Below are 25330 nucleotides of genomic sequence, written 5' to 3' on the forward strand. Positions count from 1 at the left end.
TGCTAAGGGTGCTACCTGGTTAATATCTCATATTCTTTCATTTAACTCATTCAAGGGAGCATAATGTGTGTGCATAAAGACTGAAGTCTGGCATGCTGTGAATTGAACAGCATGTCTGTTGTCTAGTAGATGTATAGGTGTCAACAAACTAAGAACCAAAACTGGAACACTGGAAATTGAATTAGGCAATGACAAGGAATTAGCCAATGAACTTTTAATAAAATGAGTACTTTTGTAAAGCTTAATAACTTCTTCAGACAAACTTTACGAAAGCACTCATTTTATTAAATCTTCGTTGGCTAGTTCCTTGTCATTGCCTAATTCAATTTCCAGATGTATAGGTGTCATCATCATAAGCTGTTATCATTAATCTAATGGCTGTCACACATACACACACGCTCACTCACACACACACACACACACACACACACACACACACACACACACACACACACACACACACACGCATACACACACGTGCACGTACACACACTATACTCTTGTTCTATAGACACTATTCTGGGCTATGATATTAAAGTGGTTTTAAACAATGTGGCATATTTTCTAATTTAAAAGAATACTTCTTTAAACTTTGAATAAAAAAAAAAAAACATTCAGCAACAGGAACTGACAATCAAAAGTCTTATTCAGAAATACATTACCCAGAATTCCAGCAAACCTTTGCACACTGCCTTTTGCCAGTTACTACAGGGTGTGCCCTTAACTTTAGCTGTTGAAAGGGGATCGTATTTAATATTTGCTTAGTTGGCTACTCTTGAGCATCTGTGTGGTGGTGGAGCATAGCTGAGTTACTGTCTGCATTTCAGCTTTTGTAAGTATCAGATTTTAGTGGGGTTTACTTTATTTTTGGCCAGGTAGAATATCAGAAAGTGTAAAGAGAGTAAATTTGCTTTAAACTGTATTTTTGATTTGCCATATTACTGAGGTGGAATTCTAAAAAGCTGTACCTGACTGCCTACAGAACAGTTCTGTGACCTTGTTATCACACTTCTTTTTTGTGCACTGGATTTGATAGATTGAGGCTGCAGGAGGTGGAGTAGACCCCTTAATGTATCAGGCTTGAAAAAGTTCTGCAAAGGTACCTCTCTGTGTAACAGTGGGTCTGTATACTTTTTGTAGTGGGCAGTCTGAGTTTTAACATCGTGCATTTTTAAGACTGTAAAGCTACATGCACACTGGTCAAAGTTTAAATTCTTTCCAGTAATTATTATCATTGTGAGGTGAGGGGAACTGCTGACTGATGCTAAAAAAAAACACTGAGTCCCTTTCTAAACATAAGTGGTTGCAAATTAGTGACCTAAAAGTTTTTTAAACCATCTTCATCATCTGTTACATCTGGCCATTTGTGTACTTACAAATGGCCATTATGTTCCTTAAATGTTCATGTTCATAGTATCTATGATTAGCAGGAAATTGCTGTATTGTGTCACTGACTTAACTTTTTATTATCATTGTTCCAGCTCTGTTTTGTTCTACTCCCTAAAGAAAGAACTAAAAATGGCATCTCAAGGAAAGGTGAGTAATGACACTTATGTGGCTGTTAATTCTGTAACTGTTTCAAGGTACTGGAGCTTTCTCTTTAACATTATACTTAATATTAACTTGTGTATTTATATAAAAAAAAAAAAAAACTACAAAAAGTTCATCACCAGACGTGTACGTACGTGTGTGTGTGTGTGTGTGTTGTAGACTTTCTTCTTTCTTTGACATTTTGGAGGATCTGGCTGAACCACTCCCTAGTTAGAGTAGGCGGAGATTAGGAAAGCCTCTCTTCAAAGCCAAATTATTTTACACTTCAACATGAATTGCATTTACTTCCTAAACTTTTGCCTTGATTTTATTTTATGGGTGTTGCCATCCATCCTATAAAAAAAATGTAGAAACGTGCCTTTTAGATGTTTTGACACTGTTACCACGGTGGAATCTTTACTTCAGACAGTCTCTGAGTCATAGATGTAGAGTTTTGTAAGCCCTCCCATTTTTGTTTTCCTCTTTTTAGAACTGGAAATTCACATTCTTTATTTGGCAGTGCGTATGGATCAAGTTATTAGAATGGGCTGATGCTCTGAATGTGTTTTTTTTTTTTTTTTTTTTTTTTTTTGCTGCTACAGTAGTGTTTTGTGTGAATGATAGAAGGCTGTAATTCTGTACCAGTGTTTGCCTTTCCACAAGTCCCTTTACTTAAGAGTAGGGCACAGCTAAATACTGTAAGCAAAAAAAAAAAATGTTTGTGTTCCCCTTTAAATATTAAGCAATGCTTACCACATTCCAGTATGGTATGCGTAGTACAAGTCTACCTAATGCTAACAAAAATATTGCTATGTCCCTACCACAGATATTAAGTAGTGCTTACTACTTGGCACATTCAGGTGATCTCAAAACTGTGAGGGAGGAGGTGGGTGGGTTGCTTGCATGTATCGAATATTTCAATGTTGGATGCTTGAGATCTGGCAAGCAACACCACCTCTCCCACAAGCTTACAAGTTGAGCTTCTCTGATTTTGTTTGATTCTTGGAGGGGGCATTTAAACCATAATCTCTGTTTATGGCATGGATTATTCAGTAGATAGCTAGAGTATAATAGATGAAAAAGGATGAAACCTGATTAGTACAGTCTAATGCAGCCCCGAACCTTTTTCTGTGATTCCAGATTTGTACTACTCCAACCTTGCATGTTCACCTGCTGTGGCCACGTCATTTTTATATTTGTAATTTTATAAGTAACTCTGCACACCTTTGAGAATAGCTGACATTTCCTTATTACTAGTAACCTGGTTTTAGTCATTTTGACCAATCTGAGTGTTTAATAAATGAGTCACTGTAGTAAGTGGAGGCATGTTGTGGAATAATACAATTTCACGTGCATCAATTCCCAGTGTGTGAATGCTCAAGTCACAATTGCTTTGCTCTAAGGATACAATGCTTTAAAAGTAAAGTAGTAGTAATTCAACAGTTTCTTACATATAGTCACTCTGACAAAGTTCTATATAATCACTGCTTAAGCACAGCTATCAGTTGTGGAATGAGACTTGTGTACAATGGCCAGTTCATACAGTACAGTCTGGAAGGACTGCAGGGTGTCTTACAGAATTTTTTTGCCTTATAAACATGAAATGGCACTTTAGCCACCTCCTCCTTCTGTGACAGTATTACTGTGCTTCAGAAACGCTGACCATTGTTTCTACCTGGTCTTCAGGGACATTATGAATGATTTTTAGAAAATGTGGTGGGTTATACTTAACAGAAATCTATTGTCATTTATTTCAGAAAATGTCTCTTAATACATTTTAGTTTGTGTCATCCTCTCCATTTTAGTAGTATTAGCTTAAATCTGTCTACAGTCAGTTTCTGGATTTGTCCCTAATCTTGGAGGTAAGAAGATGCTGCCTCTGACAGAGGTAATTACAGCGGATAAGGTGCTGAGCAGTATGTGATGCTTTTTGTACTGATGGAGTGCCTGTCTTAATGCTGGTAAATATGAAGCCCATCTGTGGTGGGTGTACTACTGGAGTATTTCCCTCATGGCTGCCAGGACATCATGTGTACATGCAGAAGGAATAGGAAGAGGGTTAAAGGTGTTACAGGGACTTTATACATTTTAGCTATATTTTTCTCTGATCTCTCACTAATTTGTGGTGCCAAATGTTATGTTCTCTCAGCTCTATTAGTACCAGTACTAACGAAGGTGAAGGAAGTTAATGATGCCAGTTTTTACACAAATATCTAAGAGAATCAAGAGTAATTTCTTGAGCAACATTCTGTCACCTAAGATTCCCAAATTCAAGGTCAAAACGGTGTTTCTAGTGGCTGAATCATTGGTGTCATTCTAGGGAGATCCAGTGAGTATTTGCAGCAGTGATTGGTATGCTTTCCTATCTTTTGGCTCAGGCTGGCATGGGTTCTGTCTGTTGGACAGTGTTCCCAAGTGCCCCTTTTATGTGGCCTGTCTCATGGACGCAATTTGGATGTGTATTAAGGTGGTACTGCTGAGTCTCGGGGGGGGGGGGGGCTGGTTTCATCCCCAGCTTCCTCCTTATTGGCACCAAATTCGGTCTGAACCTCTATTACCATCTGCCTACTGAATGTATTCCTGATGTGTGGAAAACTGGGACAGTGATGCTTTTTTTGTACAAGGGCAATAAGGGGAGGTTGCCACCAGTCCAGACAACTGTAGACTTTCCATATAGGAAATAGTTTGGACATGGGTATCTTCTAGCTTGGGACTTGATTGCTCTTTGAGGGCAGATCCTACTTCCATCTGGCTTAACACCTTTTGAAAAATGTCACTGAAGCTATTGTGACCCTTCCTGCTATAACATATTTTTGAATATGGCCAAAATCTTATTTCATTCCCCACCCCAATGGCCAACAGTTATTGTGAACTTGCACAGTACAAAGGTATGTCTCTTCCCCCCCCCCCCCCCAAATGTAATGCACCTAGTGGTATACTGTTAAGGCTAATTCTTAAGACCTCTCATTTTTACCAACTACACTTTTGAGGTCCAGGTTCAGGGCCTATGGTATCTTGACAATTGTATTCTGTCTTATGGAGATATAGGTTCATACTAGGCTCAGGTTCAGGGCCTATGGTATCTTGACAATTGTATTCTGTCTTATGGAGATATAGGTTCATACTAGGCTATCTGCCCTGGGGAAATTATAAGCCTAGCCCGATTCTGTATGGCTTACGCCACCCCTTGATTTGAGTATACTGTGCCCTTTTTAAGGTTTAGTTTACTGTGCCTCTGTCTAATAGTGAGACGGGAGTAATCCCTGGGACAAACCTACGATCCCCCATCCACTTATCGAGATTCTTCTTGAGATTCAGTGAGGTGCTCTGCCTCACATGAACTGGAATTCTATTCCAAAGCGAAGGGAGCCTCTGGGTTATGAACCTGTCCCTCCAGCAAGTTGTATTTATTTCTGTGCTGAGGTTCAAGTCCCTCGAGCATGTGGCTCTAAGGGATTTAGATTTACTGAGGTGGAGCATGTCCATTAATTCTGGATTTGACATAGCTTTGTATGTCAGGCATAGTCTCTGTGAGACCTTTTTGAAGGATGTTTGTGTCAGCTGGAGAGTTGATTATGGTGCCCAGTTTGCAGTTGTCTGCGAACTTTGTGAGCCATAGTCCTCCCACGTTTGCCTATACCTCAGAAAAGTATATACCGAACAAGAGTGGTCCCAGGACAGAACCCTGTGGGATGCCACTTGTGACCGGTTTCGAGTCTGACATGGCTCCAGCAACTCTCACTCTGTGGGTTCTGTCTTTGAGCCAGTTTGCAACCCATCTTGTGACATATATTTTATATACAAATGTAAAATAAAAAAAAAAATAAATAAAAAATATTTAAGCTGGATGGCTTATCTATGATGCCCAAGTGGGGTATTGTCAAATGCCTTTGCAAGGTCCAGATAGGCTGTGTGGACTACCTTCCCTTCATCTATGGCTTTGGTGACAGTTTCAAAAGAAGTCAACCAGGTTCAAAAGGCAGGATCTGCCCTTGACAAAGCCGAACTGGGTAGGATCTAGTGTCTGTAGGTCCCCAATGTCTTTGTTTATGAGCTCCATGATGATCCTCTCCATAGCCTTGCAGACTAAGCTAGTCAGGCTTATGGGGCAATAGTTTCCAGGGTCCATAGAGGCTCCACCTTTGTGGAGTGGGACCACTGTTGCTGTACGCCATTCTGTGGGCACATATCCTGTAGTGAGGCTGAGATTGTATAGCTGTTTTATTTGAGGGATTAGTTCCTCTTGTAGTTCATGTAGGACGCAACCTGGGACGCCACCTGGTCCCATGGAAGCAGTGTTTTTGCTTTGGAGAGGACAGCCTTCACCTGAGCATCTGAAATGTTTGGGAGGCAGCCCTCTGCCGGGATAGATACTTGCTCTTTTGGGGGGGAGGGGTTTGCACTGAACCTGTCTGCCAGGATATTGGCGATGTCTGTGGGTTCAGTGTATTTTTTGTCGTTTAGAATCAACTCAGAACAAGTCTGGGAGTTGCATCCCAGGTTTCTAACATAACTGAAAAAAGCCTTATGATTGTCTTTGGTGTCCTGTGCAGTTTTTCTCTCGAAGCTGGCCTTGGAGGATTTTATGAGGGATCGTAATTTTTTGCTAGTACTGATCAGAGATGCCTTCCCTATTAGGGATTTTGCTCTATCATGTAGTAGCTTCCTCCTTCTGTTGTACAGTTTGTTTATGGCAGGGGTCCACCAGACTGGACGCCTGCCTTTGGATGATTGGGTCTTGGTTTTGTTTGGGATAGCATGATCCATGCATTCCTGGAGATGCCCGTAGAATGCATTTATATAGGATTCTGCATTTTGGGCTGTAGTTTCCACTGGCCCTGGGGCCTTGGATTCAACTTCAGGTTTGAGAAGTTTTTCTCTGTGGTTTTCTGGGCTGGGGGTGGGGTCGGGATGTGGACATCCAGTGAAATTAATTTATGGTCTGATCTTGCCAATGAGGGATATACTTCTGGTGTGGAGCATAGAGTCCCCATGTTGGTAATGATCAGGTCTAGTATGTTGTCCCCTCTTGTGGGAGTGGTGACTAGTTGTTCCATAGCCTTTGGGCTAAGGTGCTGGGGCTTGAGTAGTGCTCCCAGTCAATGTTTGGGTAGTTGAAGCCGCCCAATATAATGGTGTTTGGAGAGATCTTCATGTTCTCCAATGTTTTCAGGAAAACCGAATGGGATTCCTGACTTTGAGAGGGTGGTCTGTAGGATGCTATAAACTGAAAAGCAGTCTTGCCCACTGTTAGTTGCACATGGATGGTCTCCGATACTTCGTGCAATGCCACTAACCTGGAGGTGTGGATATCCTTGATAAATATGGAAACTCCCCCTCCTTTTGTGGTTTGGTCCGGGTTTTGGGGCCGAAAAGCATGATACGAGGTATAGCCTGGTAGTGCTGGGGTGCTCTCTGGAGCCTTGAACCAGGTTTCTGTCACTGCACAGATGTCGATGTTCTCCATACTGAGGAGAGCTTTGAGTGCGTGCATCTTTAGGTTAAGACTTCTGGCGTTTAGCAGCATTACCCTTAGTTTCTTGTTCCTTGTGCTGTCTATGGGGGTGGGTTTGACTTTTGAGCCTTGCCTAAAAAAGGCACTATGGGGGTGGCAAGAGCCTTTGCCAATATCCGAAAGCCCAGTGGTGACAGGTGCAAGCCGTCCCTAGCGAAGCAACGTGGCTTGTCGAGCATGTCATCCCAGGCTGACAGACACTGGATCCCCTTTGAATGACACCAAAATTTTAGCCAATTGTTAAAATCGATCATTTTGTCTTTGTACTGTGGCATCATTCTAGGTGAGGGTAAGATGCTGCTCAAGGTCAGGGTCATACCAGCCTGGGCTAAATGATCAGAGAGCTCCTCTATGTCTCTTTTCATGTAGTACAATGACAGAGTCATATTTGTATTTGCTTTGGAGTGACCTGAGTGCTTGCGTTGTGTCGGATCCTAGCACCCGACAGGCAGCTCACCGTGACCTTCTCTTTATTCAGCCTGGTGAGCGGGACGTCAGTGTGTCTGACAATTTAGAGTCACCTATAACAAGAGTATCAGGTGTGTTATTCAGCCTTAAGGGCTGTGGCTGCTTAGCACACTAACTTTGTGGGTTATGTGTCATGTGTGTTTTGTTTTGAGGTAGCGTTTGCTTGGATGTCTGCTTTGGAGGTCTCTTGCTTGGGTAGATTTTTATTTAGAGCCTCAGAGTATGTTTTTGTGTATTTATGTGTTTGGTTCACTGATGTGGTGGGACTACGTGATACTGGAATTGTGTTGTGTGAGGTTACCTTCTCCTCCTGACTGGTTACACCAGTTTTGAGATGGGAGAGCTCAGCCTCCAGTTTGGCTAAATAGTTGCATCTCTCACATATATTTGAACCTGTTTGGAGGAGGAGAGGGTTGTCCATGTACATGAGACAGTTGTAACATTGCCTCAAAATTCCCAGATTCACCAGCTGGACTGGAGAGGAAACCATTGACTGACCTTTGGACATGCTAGAGTAACAGGGAAACTGAATTTAAGACGGACCAATAGAGGACAGGGTAATCGTAGACAGTGCTTATGGTTTAATAGTGCTAACTTGTAGGATTACTTAATTGGACCAGTGAAGGGCCTTAGAATGAGAATATGGTGTTTAAATTGAGAGATAGAGCAGTCCTAGGGGAAAAAGTGAAGAGCAGACTTTGTGGAGCCAGGAATAGTTTAAACCCAACTAGGCGGCGCTGCCCGTTGTTGCGCTATGCTCAAAAACGTGAAAAACCCGCCAAAAGAGGGTTTTAAGAGAGGAAGATGAAGGAGTTTTGGAATTGACCCAAAATGGCCAATAAAACTACAGTTTCAAGTCAGTAACCACTCCCACAGGGGCAGGCAGGCTGCTCAATGTTTTTCACTGCCACTGATCAACAGAGATACTTTCCTTTAGCCCAAGCAAAAAATGGCCTCGCAGAAACTTACAAACAGTTCAAGAACAGCAAGGCTGTAATTGAACTTTTTTAAATCTCAGAAAAGTGGGGAAAAAAGCAAGATTTTTTTGTTTTTTTGTTTTTTCAGAGATAGCAGAGGTTAACAAGTATCAACAAGTTATAACAGTGCAGTAAATGACCCCACACGAGTGCTAGGCCAAAGAGAGATAAAATGCAAGTTTTGAGAAAAAAACGATTTTAAAAATAAGTGCAAACAGGAAATTCAGTAAACAGCTCTAGGTTGTGCTCTAAATACAGTTACTAATGCAGAAATCAAATTTAACAAGCCAGAAAATGTTCAAAATAGGCGGCTATGCAGAAAAACTTAGCAAATAAACGGAGGAAAAATACTTAGTCTCAAAAGTGGCTCCTTTCTTCTCTCAGCGTTTTCTCCTCTTGGTGGGTGCTTCACCAACAGCCAACAAGCCTGAAAAGACCTACATTATATCACCCCAGATGGGACTCGAACCCACACTCCCTGGCTTAGGAGGCCAATGCCTTATCCATTAGGCCACTGAGGGAATTTAACTTGTCACTTTCATGACACTTTCTGTAACTTAAGTGCTACAGAAGACAAATTGGACAACAACTGAATGTGTAGGTGGGGGGGGGGGGGGGAGAATGCAAAGAAAAGGACCAGGCAAGAAAAAGGAAAACTTGCACACACGCAAATATACATTTATGGATTTTCAAGTGTGTATAAATGTATTTGCATACACACTATATATTTATCATAACTGAAAAATTGCAGATTTAACAAATTATCTGTTGAATGCATATTTCTTTGTGATGTTTTTCCAAACAGATTATTTAAGGATTTCTACTGTGAAATTTTTTTTTTTGCTCTCTGCTAGAGTGCCGTGTGTGTTTGTAAAAACTTCACTGTTCCTAATAGGAGAAGCTGAAGCCAGTTATGATGAATGCAATGCTAGCTTTATTGATCTTGCATTCCATTCTGTTGACCTTAAACAGAATGCTGAATTTGAGTAAAGTAGCAGTGTTTATTTCAATTAAATGTATGTATATATTGGTGGTAGTTCATTTGATAGGGTCAGGAAATTTTGTACTGAGGCCCTTTTAGCCAGGTAATGTATTTTATTGCAACATTCATTCCTTTATTAATTCTTGACAGGTTCCACCTTCACCACGCTGACATTTATTTGTTTATTTTATTTTACATTTGTTTACTGGGAGTGTCCAATTGGACTAATAGCTCATTTTTAGCAGAGGCCCAGGGAGAAAAGGTTCCAAAACAATAATATATTAGAAATGGAAAAAGCATAAGTAATACTATAGAGAGATGTAGAAACTGTAGGCTACCAACAACATGAATCGGCTGCAGGATAGTAATGTGAATACATAGCTGAAGGTAGCTACTACTGTATGTAAAAATATTTGGCTACAGTCAATACTTGTGCTATTCTAGAAGAAGCACTGATAGGATAAAGGGGAACCAGTGGTGACAGATCAAAGAATAAAGGTGACATGAGGTTTAGATAAAGGAAGAGGGGAAGAAAAGTGAAATAGGAGTTGGAAAAGAGGAGATGAAGAAAGCATGAAGTGAGTGAAGTAGAATGGCTGTTTGGAGTGCAAGGTTTAATATACTAAGGAAAGGAAATGAGCAGGAAATAGGGGGACTCGGGTTAGGGAGGAAATGGTGTGAGGTCAGCCTGGAGAATTACAGGAGCATAGCTAGTTACTGGTCAGGTCTCGGAGAAGTGTCCTGAATCTGGCCTTATTAGTTCTTGTGTATTGTGGTATTGAATTCCATTTTTTAGATCTCTGATTGGAAAAAGAGTCTCTGAAGCTATTGTTAGACTTTTTGTGGCTTTTAATAGAAATTTGTCAGAGGACCTCTGAGTTCTGGAGTTAAGAGTATGGTAGAATTGAGTGCAGGGCAGTTGTTAAAGTTGGTAGAGTAGGGAGTGGGTAATTGGTTCAGGGTAGTTGGGCAATTCAAGCCAATTTAGTATGTGTAGGGCAGAGCAGTGATGAGTTCTGGATGAGTGGTGTGCAGCAAATTTAGCTATTTTATTATAGCATTTCACGTTTGTTCAGATTTTCTTAGATTTGTGAAGATTGGGGAGGTGTAAAGAAGAGTGGAGAGTAAATGTGTTCTTGCTAAGGCTTGTTGTGGGTTAAGTGAGATGGTGTGGATCTGCATAGAGCCCAGTTTCACATTGGCTTTTTTGATGGCGAGAGCTAGATGTCAAATTTTGGACCTTGATCTATTGCAGATGTGGGCATTTTCTCAAGGGGCCACATGAGAAACTGAGACTGTTTCCATTCGGCTCCACATTAATTTTCTCTCTTTATAAAAGGCAGTAAATTGTATGATTTTTGATTAGCTGCTACTGGCAGATGTTACGATTAGGCTATGAAAGCATGAAACAGGCATAGTAAAAACACTGACATTACATCCCTATTTAATCAACAGTCCTAGAAACAATTTTGAAAATGTGCAGTAAATCTCTCTTCCATTGAAGCTCACAATTCCTTGAAAAAAATGCACCTGAAACTCAGTTCCTTGAAAAAATGCAGCTTGGTAGTTGGGGCTAGAGGTTTCAGGCTCTTGTTTCTTGTAGCTAAGGTACAGGGATTGAGCCTATATATAGTATACACACATACCCTACCTCCCTCTTGCACACACTCTAATGTGCCATTCTTCCCTATGCAAATGTCCGCATAGAACAGACAGCAACAATGAGTGACCTGGGATTTCGGGACCATATAAAACAAGCTGGATACCCAGAGAGAAAAACTAAAATATTCAGTCACGATACGTGGATATATTGGAATCTACCTGGAAAAAAAAAAGTAGAAAAGGGAAAGCTTTGCTGCTGTTGCAGTTCTAAACTTATACTTTTAATTAGTGGAGTGTTGTACTTCAAAGTATCTGGTTCAATTCTCCATCTTGATCATGTAAATAACCAGTTGGCAAACACACTATTGCTTAATTTAACTTCTGGAACAGCTGTTTTATAAGGAGTTTGCACAATTTCTTCACAAAATAGTACCAAAGACTACCATGATTATTTGTCTTGTGCTGAAACGCTCAGTAAGAAAATAGCAGTTCATTAGGTACAGCATGCAACATAAACTCAAGGGAAACAAAACGGCTTGCTGTATTTTAGATGCCTGTGCGTATTTGTAATTTGCTACAAACTGTCTTACTTCATGTATTTTTATTGTGCAGACTAGAGACTCCTGACACACTGCTTTCTTTTCCTTCATTAAAAAGTAGTTTGAATGTCCTGGAATGCAGCATTACTCTTTCTTGCTGGTTCTAACAGAGTAGAAACCTTTGTACATGTAGCAATGACAGTGGAGTGCAGTATTTGTCTGCCATAGTGTCACACTTACAGAAACTTGAAGTAAGCTTTGTTTACTAATACTCTCTGCTCTGCTGTAAAGGGAAATGTATTTTCACACACACACACACACACACACCTGTACAGATTGACTCCCAACCCTCCACCCGCATGATCTAATTCTTTAGCTGCAATTATGGACACACACTGAACTGTGGCCAGTATGTCATTCTGCCTGTTCCATAATTCAGTGTAAGCTCATGCTAACAAAACTAACGTGAACTACCAAAGTAGAAAAATAAGGCTGAAACAATTTCTACAGATAGTTTATGGACTCGCAAGCAAAAAAAAAATAATGTCCTCCCTTTGGGGGAATAAAGTTTCGAGGTAGCTTTGAATAACTAATCAATTCAAATGATTTGCCATCCTTGCTATGAAAAGTTTTACTGATAATAGTGACAAGTATTTAACCACGAAAGACTAGGTAATATCCCGGTTGGAAGGCAAGGTAACATTTGTGTACTTCAGTTTTGTGCATGTCTCGCCCCCCCCCTGCTTGAAGAAACAAACTCTGTAATCCCTCTGTAGCTTGAATTCTGTGACTCCCACCCTAGTGTATGTTGTAAGGAATATACCACCCTAGGGAGCTGTGAAGGGATGTAAATGAATTTTTTTTCCCACATTCTCCAGACTAGAGATCAGGCCAGTTGGACAGATCATTTAGGAAGCATGACTCTAAGGTGCAGCTTTGACAGAAATTGTGAAGCCCCTACATTAGGATGAATGACCTTTTGGGGTACTGCTTTTATTATTTCTGGCATTCAAGAATGTTTTGTGCGCTATCTTTACAAGAATGAAAAGGATCCCTAGCAATCTTACTGCAAAAAGGTATACCCTTAATTCTGCATTAGGACTATGCTTTTCAGCTGTTAAGATTTGCAGCAACTCTACATTTCTACTGAATGCTTTTGAGAAGGTAAGTAGAAATAGGACCCTATAACACCACTGCCTCCCTGATACAAGTGCTAGAATGGACATGTTGCACTACTCTTGCAAATTTAAAGTTGGTAGAATAAAAGGTTTTTGTTCTAGTGTGCATTTTGTAAAGGACATGGACTCTGAAACTCAAATAACTGTCTATTTAGTGACTTAACTCTTCAATGATTTGTCAGAAAACTGCACATTTTATGTACAGTCCAAAAATCTGGACATTCTGAAAATCTAGACAATTGAGAGAAAAGTAAAAGTAACAATGGCCACACTGTCTCCAGCCCACACACCAGCTATAATCTTTGCCTCATCTAAGGTTTGACTGTGATGAAACTTAAAGTAGCAGTGCATAACCCCCTGGCTCCAAACAACCTGCAGCAACCATTTATATACATTTGAGCAGGGCTGGTTTTAGAATGGGCTTAGCTGAGGATGAGGTCCCCACTTAAATCCATGTCAAAATCCATTTACGCAGTCTGGGTGTGGGGGCCATAAGGCTCCTAGAAGCTCAAGTGTCTGTGTTCTGTGATGTTTTACTTTTGAAATAAAGTTTACTTTGCTGTTTTTACTGCTGCTCAGAAGTTTTTATGTATGAGCCTGGCATTACTGTGTGTTTGTGGCTCTGTGTAAAAATCACATATTTTTTTTTATATACACCCACAGAGCCTGTTCACCTTCAGGGAAAAGGGTTGATTTCTCTTGCCTGCTGCATGTTTCTGAGGTGGTGGGGTTAACCAGAGCCCATAGACAGATGCACATCTAAGCAAGGAGGGTTTGCGGGCTTCTCAAAGGAAAAAGAAACATGGCCAAGAATTCAGTTGGAACAAAACACTGTAGTGGCAGTGCTATTCCCAGCACCACAGGGGCAATGAACAGTTGCTTTAACACGCATCCTCCTGCCAAACCACCAAATTCAGCCACCTTTCAAATGAAAAGTCTGTTTGTGATGGTAAGTGAAATAATGTGGCTATCTTGTTGAACACCGCCCCCCTCACACACACACGCACACACAAGTATAATAGTAATGCTGATGTTTGTGCTAGAAAGTGAACAGTTATAGCCAGGTTGTTGCTCTTACACGCACAGGCAGACAAGCGTAAGCCACAGCAGTCCTAGTTTTACTCTATATTGTGCAATACTAGTACTGCCACACCAGATCAGGGAGTGTTTTCAAACAGCAGGGGTAAGTCACTTTTATTTACTCATCAAGGAGTAATAGATACCTATCACTGCCCCTGATTTTTGCCTCATAATGTCCTGTCCCTTGTAAAACAAAAAAAAAAAAATGATTTGCTGGTAAATCATTAAAGATTAGACAGTCAATAAATCCATGTATCAGACTTTCATACTTGCCCAAAAATATATGTTGATGCAAAATGTGTTATTCCATTGCTTTTTAAGTGAATTAGAGTAATCAAGTGTTCTTGGTTTTGAGCCTTTATTTTGCTATTATTTTTGACTTTGCCCAGAATTCTTGACTAAAGTAGAGAGTTGTAGTATTTGGTGTTATTTATTAACCCCATGAAAGAGAGCCAACCTTGAAGATCGGGAGCATCAGCTCTTCATAAATTCAAGGTACGACCTGAGATCAGTCATTCTGGGCTGCTTATCTCCAACACTTGCTTATAGTCATTAACTGGTCATCACCTTTATCCTAACAGTTCTCAACCCTGTTTTAGATGTGTGTCAGAAAATTTTTTTCCTCCTCATTTTCCCCCAACTAGTAGCAGCATTTGTGGAGCCCCCATGGGTATCACAGGTGCCTAAAGCTAGCTATTATGCTAGTTTTAATGTAGGGCACCATGTTCAGTGGTAAAACATTTAAAGAAATTGTGAAGCCTGTTACTTGACAAAACTGTTACTGTAAACCAGAAATATTTAAAGAGATATTATTTAAAGAGATATAAAATATTACTTCCATGTAGTTTAAGTACCCAATATTGCAGTACTAGGTTTTATTGGTTTAACAAATATGTAACAAAATATCAAAGTAATACCACTTGCTGTGGTTGGGGGGTTTCCCCCTGATCCAGGGGGCACCCAGTGACCACAAGGTTTGCTGGTGCCCAAGGAACCACAAGCTTCTTTTCTAGGTCACCAGGGAGTGGTTCATTGTAGGAATTTTAGTCTGTCAGCGATCTGTGCACTTCTAGAGCATACAACTACTCCATTTTGATGTTTTGAAATTAACCATCCTTCCCTCTACAAGCCCTCAGATATCCACTTTTTCTGGTTTTGATGCTGCCTGCATTAAAGATTGTGCAGAGGACAAATTCTAAAGGCTCACCCACATCCATTGTGGAGTCCAAGACCTGCTTTTCTTGCCTTGCTTTTTCTGTGGTAGGTCTGGCAAGTTATCCTTCAACTTGACCAGTTGAAAAGAGCAGAAAGGTAAAATAGGATTTCAGTCCATACCCCTAAAAATTCTTTAATACTATGTAAGTTCATAGAGAGGGGGTTCATATGGGTAGTGTGGTTTTTGAAGGGAGGATCACTTCTTCACTTCATGCTAAGGTGTGTGTGTGTTGGGGGGGGGGGGTGTAGGAATTTAAACCCATCTGCCTTGAATTTCCCAGATGTCTGAAGTTTCATACAATATCCTACTGGCTCCCTCACAAAAGACTCCATTGGCAATAACCCCCCCAGATTGCTAGGATGGAGGTGTTCAGAAGTTTACATTACTCCCCTCCAATAAAGTTTACTTGCACAAACACAAACCTCTGTTCTGAGTTTTATATGAACTTTGTAGTAGAGTCCTAGTAAACAAAGGAGACATAGGGGCTTTGCCTAGAACTAAGTCCATACTAGTCTGCTTCTGTAAAATGTCCATCATCAGTGATCGATATCTAGAGGACCTGTTGATTTGACAATTTTTGAACTGTGATTTGGATGGAACAGGCAAGCAACACAATTACATGTGGAAGGAGCCTTAACTTTACATTTAAAACGGCCAAGATGATGTCATTACCCTCCATTAGACTTCTTTTTTTTTTTTTTAAACTTCCACAGGAAGAGGCCCATGTCTAGGCTAGACCCAATTATTTGTAATCTGCTATTTGTAGAAGTGAGGCAGCAAGAGACAGTCCTGTTCTGAAACTAAAAACAGCTGTTTTAAGGACAGCAAATGCTCTTGCTTCAGTGCGGTCTTGTCCTTGCAACTTGTGCTGTAGTTTCATCTTGCAAAGCTGTCATTTTAACAAATGGCCACTCTTTGAATGTGTACCTTAATTCTACGTACTGTAAATATCCCTTGCATTCATAATTGTAACACAAAAATTTGTCTAAACTTGGTTATGTACACCTCTGTATTCTTTAGTCCATGTATAATTTTCTATTTCTTGCCCCATGGTGCCTGGGCCCTGGCTGAAGGAGGTCTGTAGAATGGCCACCTTACCGGTTATCCATTCTGCATTGAAGTTAATATCTCCATTGCTGAAAGACAAAAAAGTGGTGCTCTAAACATGTTTATAGAATGTAACTGAGCAATCTGCCCCAAAGGTGCAAATTTAGTTGTATATGACTGAAGTCTAGTTTTGGGTAGTGGACAACACAAACTCCTACTGTCTGCTACTTGCAATATCAAGCCATGTTTTGATGGGGCTAAATGATCTGTCCTCTGTTATGTGAGAGGACATGAGGCTTCTGAAGCAAGTGAAGAGTGCACGTTTACTGCAGAATAGAAAATTGATTTGCATAGTAATTGAAGACTGCTCTATAAAGCCTGTAACCAGTTATGTAAACTGAGTGAAAGTTTACTAAAAATAATGAATAAGGAATGCCGCTGGAGGGTGAGTCTTAAACCAGAATTTAACTGGTATACATTTAGATTGCATCTATATGGATAAAGACCAATATTTGGCCATCACAGTTGCGGATCACCAATATCAAATACCCATTGGCTAATATTGCATACTTCCTAACTTCAGTCAGTCCTTGTACAAATTACTGCAGTACCTATGCAGCAAATATAAAAGTGCATGTTTTGATATAGATTAAAGCCATATCAAGCATACACATGAAAGTGCTAGACTGTTACTGTGTGTGTGTGTGTGTGTGTGTGTGTGTGTGTGTGTGTGTGTGTGTGTGTGTGTGTGTGTGTGTGTGTATGTATGTATATATGTCTACAACTATTGGAATGCATTTTCTATTGTAAATTGTGTGCTCAATTGTCAATGGCAATGGATGAGTGCAAACCAGCCCACATACCCAGTTAACAAAAGTAAATAAAAATTACTTGTATATGACATTCCATTTAATTTTTCTAGATTTATGAAATCAAAGGTACTGTGCATGTTTTTTAGGTGTTTATAAGATTACAAACCCCAAATAAACAGAAGCCATGAGCAGTGCAACACTGAAACATCACTTGTCTTGCATATGAGAAGAGTAGGAAAGTTGTCAAGATGCCTCTGTAGCTCAGAACTTCTTTCGGCTTTTCTCGGTTAGGGCTTGCCACAGCGGATCACCTGTCTGCTCATGATTGGCAGTGGAGTTTTACAGTGTCGAGTTGCCAACCTGGCACCCAACCTTACACAGAAGGCACACACACATGGACACACTCGCACCTAGGGCCAATTTAGTTTCCAGTCCACCTGCAGCATGTCTTTGGAATGTGGGAGGAAACTGGAGCACCCGGAGGAAACCCATGTGACCACAGGGAGGACATGCAGACTCCGCATAGAAGGTACCCCAGCTGAGGATCGAACCGGAGAGCCTCTTGCTGTGAGGCAGCAATGCTAACCGCTGCACCACCGCAGCTCAGAACATTGTTGTGTAATGCAAATTTCCCCACTAACTCTTTAATTGCTTTTTATACCTGGTAGATGATATTTTCACAAAAGGTACATTAAGTAGGCCAGCATTCACTGTACTGATGAAGTGATGGTTATCCTAGATGGTTTAAGCAGCGTCACTAGTAAAAGGCAAAAACACCTGCTTTTAAGCACTGGCATGTGGAAACCAACCCAGGACTGTAAGGTTAATGTCAAATTACACTTTTGCACCTTTAACTGCCAACCTTTGGTTACTTGTCTCACTTCTAGTTCAGTTTCAACATTACAAAAATCATGAGCCACTAGCTGGTGTCCCACATTGCCGACATGGTGGTGGGGTTGTGCATGATACTTTAATAAAGTTGTGCACAGTATGTGGAATGTTAGTCTTTCTGAATGGTTTCAGCAGAGCAGGGATTTCCCATCCGTGAATGACTTAACATTCTTTGTCTAATCCTGGTATTTCTGAAGACACCTCCCTTATTTATTTTAATTAAGTATATTTACCAATATAATGCACAGATGTACTTAGAACATATTCATATTTCGCTGTAACTCTGGACACTAGTCATGATGGTGATTGGAATTTCTCTTCAGCTGTACTGCATGCAGTAGTAATTGTAGGATGTGGGTCATTGTGTTTATTTTTAGTAGGCTGTTACAAATTGGTGTACATTTCCTCACTTCTCTGAATGTGATCCATCTGCTTCAATGGAGCCTGACATTACATCTCCTAGGAGATAGAAGCATGCATTATGTTTCCTAATGATTAAAATCTGGCAAGTACTACTAAGATGAGGCTTCAGTGGTCTAATGTCTAACGCGACTGTGTAAAACATGTTGGTGAAGATTGCAATTATGATGTTTATTTTTTTATCTTATTGGATGTAATACAATCCTACTGTCAAATGCGTAAAGAAACCAATAAAATTAGTACTCTTTGTTTTATTTGCAAGGGTAAAGTTACCTTCCACTCAACTTCTCGTGTTGTCTCTAATACTGAAGCAAGTTGCTCTTTTTACCAAGGAGTAGTCCTAATCTTTGTAAAAGGTTTTTGCAACTTTGTACTAGACTACAATAAGCAACAAAAGAGATGGGTTACCTTTAATTACCAGCTGGGAGCAATATTACATTACATCAAATGGCACAGCCAGATCAACTTGGAGTGAGTTTGTTTTTGCTTAGTGCAGTATAGATTTTCTTACACTTTCCACTTTAGTATCTGTTGCCTTCAGCCCTTCAAGTATCCTATAAAAAGAAATGCAAGTTAAAACTGCATTGTATTTGTGTTGCACATAGAGATGATATAGTAAATGGGAGATGGACTGTATACCTGGCTGAGTTTATATTCCTTGTGCTCTGAGGAAGTAATAAACAGAATCTGTATTGCTGTGTGTTCTGTTAGCAGTTCTTTGTGTTTCACTGTTGCAGTCATCGCATTTGTGTTATCTGCTTGCAGTAGCCCTCAGACGGCCAGATTATCAAAATCTTGGGTCCTGCATTGGTTGCTGTCTCATCTTCCATGAAGTCAGGTAGTCGGGGGTATAAAGCATGCAGCCGATGCCATTACATCAGTCTTCCTTTGCCGGTCAGTCGACTTTTGAAATTTTTTCGAGTTTCAGAAACAAAGTCTTCAACTAAAGCTAAGTACTCTGTTGGGGAAACTTTTTCTTGCTCTAAATTGATGTCAGTAAAAGTAAATAATTGTATTTCTTGTGGAAAGCAAATACCTCATAGACTTTCATTCATACTGTATTCCTTGCCTAGGCCCTGACCACGACGTACCTCGCTGTCAGTTTTGCGCCTTATTTAAACAATGAACTATTCGTCGTCTGTATATTTACGCTTCTAAATATTTTGATACTCTGTTCAATTATCCAGATATGTCTTTGGTAAGCCACCCAACTATCGACATTCTGAAAAAAAGCAAAGATAAAGACAGGCCGCCTAGGTCCAAAGCTGCTGACAACGCTTCTCCTAAGCTAGTCACCAGTTCGCTGGTACTCAGTGATGCGCTTTCACAGCCCCTGATACCCGCTACTTCAGACTCGCAGGCCTCTACTGAGACCCATTCGGAGTCCGGTATGCCGTGAGATGCTTCAACTGTGGAACCTGCGGATGTCTCTACCTTTAGATCGGTCCGGTGCCACTGTGCAGGCAGTGACTTCTGAGGGTGTATTCAGGCCTACTGACTTGCATATCAAACAGACGCCATTTTCTTTTTCAAGGCCTAAAACTCGATCCATGCCTAGAAAACCACCCAGACCGCATGGTCAGGCCTCTATGCCTAAAAAATAAATGCTGAAGACGTTATTACTTTAATCAGGGGAAGCCAACCTTCCCCTTCTAAGAGACTTTGGGCTGAATTTGCTTATGGTACTTCTGATCAGGATTCTGAAATTTCTGTTTCCTCTGATGAAAAGGATTTACCCTTATCTACCTATGAGGATTCGGATGCAAAGGACTCTATTCCCTCTGCTTCCCCTCCAGAGGATTTCTCTTTTGGTGAGACCTTGCATACTCTTGGCATTTTCACTAGGAAAATCAGGATTACTCTGATTCTAAAAAAGAAGCTTAGGGATTTCTTACTCCTGCCACAACACAGGCCTTTAGCTATCCCCCCTGTACTGGACATTGTTGATGATGCCCTTTTCGGAATCTAGCTTGGCCCCTGACACTGTACCTCCTGCTCCCAGAAAACCTGATGGGTATTACAGGGATCCTGACTCACAAGTTCCTGTTTAAAAATCCTACTGCAGATCCTGAGACCATTTCACAGGGACCCAAGGGCATCAAGGCTACTACTGTCAAAAATCCTAACCACTGATAGAGATTCCAGGGCGCTGTATAGATGGTAAGAAAGTATACGCTTCTGCAACCTTGGCCATTAGGGCCTTAAACTGCCAGTTTCATATGTTAAAGTATCAGCAGCATATTACTGGATTGCTCAAACAGAAAATGATGTTGATTCCTGACTGTGCTGAAAATAAGGATTTACAGGATTTAATGCATTCTGCTTAACAAGTTGGAAAACATACTTTGCAATGTGGTTTTGATTCACTAGCGGCATCTTGCAAGGCTCCTGTCACTGGGTCTGTACTTAGAAGGCATGCTTGGCTTAAGGAGCAATCTTTGCCAGATCATGTTAAAGCTAAATTGCTGGATGCTCCCTTAAATCATGACCGCCTGTTTGGCAACAAAGCAGAAGAATTACTTAAAAGGATGGAAGAAAAAGTTAAATCTATGCAAACTGTTAAAGATTTCCTACAACTACAGCCTCCAAGATTTTAGTAGGCATTGGTCCTCTAAGAATTGGTCCTTTCCTGCCTCTTCCAGGCCTTCAGTCCAAACCCAGAACAAGCAGAACACTCTGGCTTCAGTCCCAAGGTATATACAGGACTAAGCAGTCTGGGGGCTCCCACTTCCAAATCGGGGAGTATTAAGACCCCCCCCCCATGGTAAACTGTCTCAATGACAACTTTAAAAACTTCCAAGCCCTTCTCAACTGACTGCTCCTTTAGGGGGAAAGATTGCTCTGCAGGCAACTGAGAACTTATTACCCAGGACAAATGGGTTTTAAATATAGTATCCCAAGGATACAGATTTCACTTCCACACATTACCAACCCCAAACGGTTGGCCAGATCTAACCCAAATCAGTGGGCAGAGGCTCGAAAGCAAGTGTTCTGTTTTTTTTTTTTTTTTTTTTTTTCTCTCTCAGAAGAGGAAAAGGGACAAGGTTTCTACTCAAGACATTTCCTGGTACCCAGAAAAGACAACTCATGGCATCCTATCTTGGACCTTTCTATCTAAGCACCTTTTCGGTGATCCCAAAATTCAAGATGCTAACTCTTCACCAGTTGCTATCTATCCTAGGCAAGGATGCCTGGTTGGCAACACTGGATTTAAAGGAAGCCTACCTGCACATCCCAATCAGAAGATACCTACGCTTCAAAGCAGGCTACATGGCTATATGCACTATCAGTTCTCTGCACTGTCCTTTGGCTTATCTACTGCACCCAGGGTATTCACAAAGTGCCTAGCTCTAGTCATTGCATTTTGCAGGCAAAGACATATTCAAATATACATCATACCTGGATGATTGTCTAATTCAGGCAGAAAGCCAGGACATACTTTTGAATCATTTGGCGTTTGTACAAAAGGTGCTAACTTGTCTGAGGTACACCATAAATGAAAGGAAATCGCATCTTGTACCCTGTCAACAAATAATATTCCTGGGAGCAAGCTTGAACACGACTGCCCAGATGGCTTTCCTCATGCCAGAGAAACAAATTCATTTGGCAGCTTACTTCAAACTAATGGCCACAAAAACCCTGCTATCTGCAAATACTGCAAGCCTTTGGGTTCATGGCATCCTGCATTCTCCTAATTCCGTATGCAAGACTGCATGTGAGGAAACTACAATGGTATCTAAAAAGTCTATGGTGTTAACATCCTCCGGATCTAGAAGCAATGATTCCTATCGTACCTTGCCTACAGTTACTTTGGTGGGCAGAGGCCTGCCACCAAAACAAGGGACTACCATTCACTCTACCCCCTGCCACCCAAACCCTAACAGATGCATTAGACTATGCATGGGGGGCTCACCTGACAGGGAAGTGCATTCAGGGCAAATGGAACCCAAGTCAAATGCACCTGCATATCAATCAAAAAGAAAGGTTAGCTGTACGGAATGCTCTTGACAGCCTTCAAGAACCACATTCTTCCAGGACAATTAATGGTAAAGACGACACTACTGTTATGTGGTACATAGGGGGGTACCCATTCATGCACCCTCTGCAGACTAGCCATGGCTCTGTGGAATACAGCCTTGAGCTACCAAGTGCATCTACAGGAAATTCCTGCCAGGAAAGCGAAATACACTGGCAGATGAACTAAGCAGAAATCTCATGGACCCACACAAGTGGAAACTGGAACCAAAGACTTTCAACAGGTTGATAAAAAAAAAAAATGGGAGAGCCGAGATATAGACCGGTTTGCCTCCCCCCCAGAACTTGGAAAAATTCTGCACAAGGACTCCCCACAAACAAGCTTGGAAAGTGGATGCCCTGTCCTTCAACTGAAAAAAAATCCATCAGTTTATGCCTTTCCTCATCTGCATGCCTCTCCTCTCCAAAGTACTACTAAAGATCAAACAGGACAAACCAAGGATGATACTGATTGCACCAGACTGGCCACACCAACACTGGGTACCCCCTCTTGCGCAGTATGTCACTGCTGGCACCATGGCACCTGCATCAGATCCCTACCCTGCTTTCCCATCAGGAAGGCCAGATTCTGCATCCTCGGCTTCAAACCCTGAGCCTGGCAGCCTGGCTTAAATTACCTGATCTCTCCATTACCATCCCTCAGTAAACAAGGGTTGGATGTCATTCTGGAGGCAAGGAGGCCTAGTACTAGAAAATCTTATGCTGAAAAATGGAAAAGATTCTGTTCCTGGAACCCAGCTCAAGGGATGAGCACAGCAGCACTCAATTTACCTCAGATTCTTCAATACTTGACTGAAATGCTTCACAAGGGCCTTTCCTTTCCTTTTCCTCCATCAAAATTTATGCCTCGGCCATTTCAGCTCATTACAGCACAGAACCACCCCTCTTCTCTCATCCAGTGCTTAAGCAGTTCCTCGGAGTGGCCAAAAACTTAAGACCACCCAAGAGAGCCCCAACTCCAGCCTGGGACCTTAACTTTGTATTAACTCTCTACCTCCTTTTGAACCAGCTGCAAGTGTAGAGTTAAAATTCCTTTCTTGGAAAGCTGCCTTCCTTTTTAGCAATCACTTCAGCAAGAAGGGTGTCTGAATTACAGGCCCTTATGGCAGTGGAGCCTTTCATCATCTTTCATGCAGACAGGGTGTCCCTCAGGACCAATCCCTCCTTCATACCCAAGGTAGTATCCAGTGTTGGCTCTATCAGTCCATTCATTTGCCAACCTTCTTTCCTAATCCACAGAACAAAGGGGAATGAATACTGCACTCCTTAGATGTGCACGGACAACTTAGATTTTACTTTGACATTTGCATTCATTTCTGCTATAAGCACCAAGGAAAACCTATCCCACAGCGGATAAGACCACACTCAACCAGGGCTGCATCTACTTCTACAGCCTTTCTCAGAGGTGTCCCTACCATGGACATCCTAGAAGCTGCTACCTGGAGTTCTGTACATACTTTCACTAAGCATCAACATTTGCCAATTTTCTCTAAATCCAGAGCTGGTTTTGCCACTGCAGTCTTGCAGGGCCTTTATAGTTGGTCCTAATGCTATCTAAATTCCTCCTCCCATCCTTAGCTTTAGGAATCTATCCAAATGTGATGACTACAACAGTGAAATACAAAGAACATAGTACAGTTGTGTACATTTCATAAATGCAGATGTTCGAGTGTATTCACTGTTGCAGTCCTGGTTACCCTCCCTCCAGCCCCCTGACTTCTATTGACTATACCTCTATTCTTGTTTGCTATGCTTAAAGCTTTTTGGTGTATTTGCTTTTTTGTTGGAGGTGTAACCTTGTATATAATTGCTTCCCATTATGGGGTACCTGACATCTGGGGCAAGAAAAACTGATGTAATGGCATCGGCTGCATGCTTTATATACCCCTGACTACCTGACATGGAAGATGAGACAGCAACCGATGGAGGACCCAATGATAATCTGGCTGATTGAGGGCTACTGCAAGCAGATAACCCAAATGTGATGAATGCAACAGTGAATACACTCTTAACATCTGCATTTATGTTAAGTGTATACGACTGTACTTTCTTCCTGATCCTAATTCCTTTCTCTATTATCCACTTTTAGCCAAGGTGTGGTTGTTTTTGGGGTGGGGTGGGGTGTTTTATTCACGCACTTGGGCCTTGTATATCTTTAAGCCCCCCCCCCCCCCCCCCCCACTTGGATACCTGTCAAACAGAAAATACTGCAAATGAGAACAAAGGCCCCTAAAGTAGGAACCTGCAGATTACAAAATGAATGCCTAATTTGCACAACATTTGAGTACACAGCTCTTCCTGCATGAATGTGGGATCCTACTCATGCGTGTTTGAGTGACAAAATGTTGGGAATATATAAGCACATTATCAAAGAAATGGCATAAAATCTGTAGCCTTTAACTGTATTGCAAAGCTCTACCCCACAAGGTCCTTTATTTTTGCTCTTGAAAAGAGATTTAAGATGTCCTCTCTTGGTCATGTGATTTTGTTTTCTAAGACAGTTTCAAAAAATCACATGTGAAGAGGGGGATTCATAAAATTGTGCCTGGTTAAATCAAATAGACTTCCACTTGGTTAGACCTGCTTGGTGCTCATTTGTTATCTGCACTTGTCGCTGGAATCGCAAATGGAAGTCTTGTCACCTTTTTGTCTTCACTTCCCAGCATTCGCTAAAACTCTCATGTCGTGATGTTGGAGTGTTCAGTTCTTCATGCTGATGGCTGCAGTAAAGATGCAGTTTGTACACTAATTTCTTATAGCAGTTACTTTCATTGCTCCAGAGTTTAAATGACATTGGCCATTTAAACATTCATCTAGTTCGCTCACCATTTCCATTCCTGGAATAGAGACTGGCAGTCTTCATGAAGCACATTGAATTAGATTGCTCCATTGTTTCTGTGGTACTTCTCCAGTTCAGTGGCATTCTGAACAAAGTCACACTGTGATAAAATGTCTGACATGATGATGCATTCGTGTAGTGAAACTAGTGTACTAACTGAAAATCTTTTTGCATGGAATTTTAGTGGCCTTCTGTATTC

At 41.1% G+C, this 25330-nt stretch overlaps 1 protein-coding gene and 1 non-coding gene across 2 annotated transcripts in view; one reads left to right on the forward strand and one right to left on the reverse strand.

Moving 5' to 3' along the window:
* The first annotated feature begins 694 nt into the window (after positions 1-694).
* ANXA5 (annexin A5) overlaps positions 695-25330 on the forward strand; it is a 309430-nt gene continuing 284794 nt past the window's right edge. Inside the window, exons 1-2 of the mRNA XM_044061534.1 lie at positions 695-832; positions 1482-1536. Of these exons, the coding sequence (XP_043917469.1) occupies positions 1519-1536 (18 nt within the window). The 5' untranslated portion in view covers positions 695-832; positions 1482-1518. The remainder of the gene's footprint in view (positions 833-1481; positions 1537-25330) is intronic.
* Positions 8938-9011, reverse strand: TRNAR-CCU. The gene has a single exon. It is a non-coding gene; the product is annotated as a tRNA-Arg (tRNA).

Source organism: Protopterus annectens, chromosome 2.part0 (genome assembly GCF_019279795.1).
Source record: "Protopterus annectens isolate FY-2018-M chromosome 2.part0, PAN1.0, whole genome shotgun sequence".
Lineage (NCBI taxonomy): Eukaryota > Metazoa > Chordata > Ceratodontiformes > Protopteridae > Protopterus > Protopterus annectens.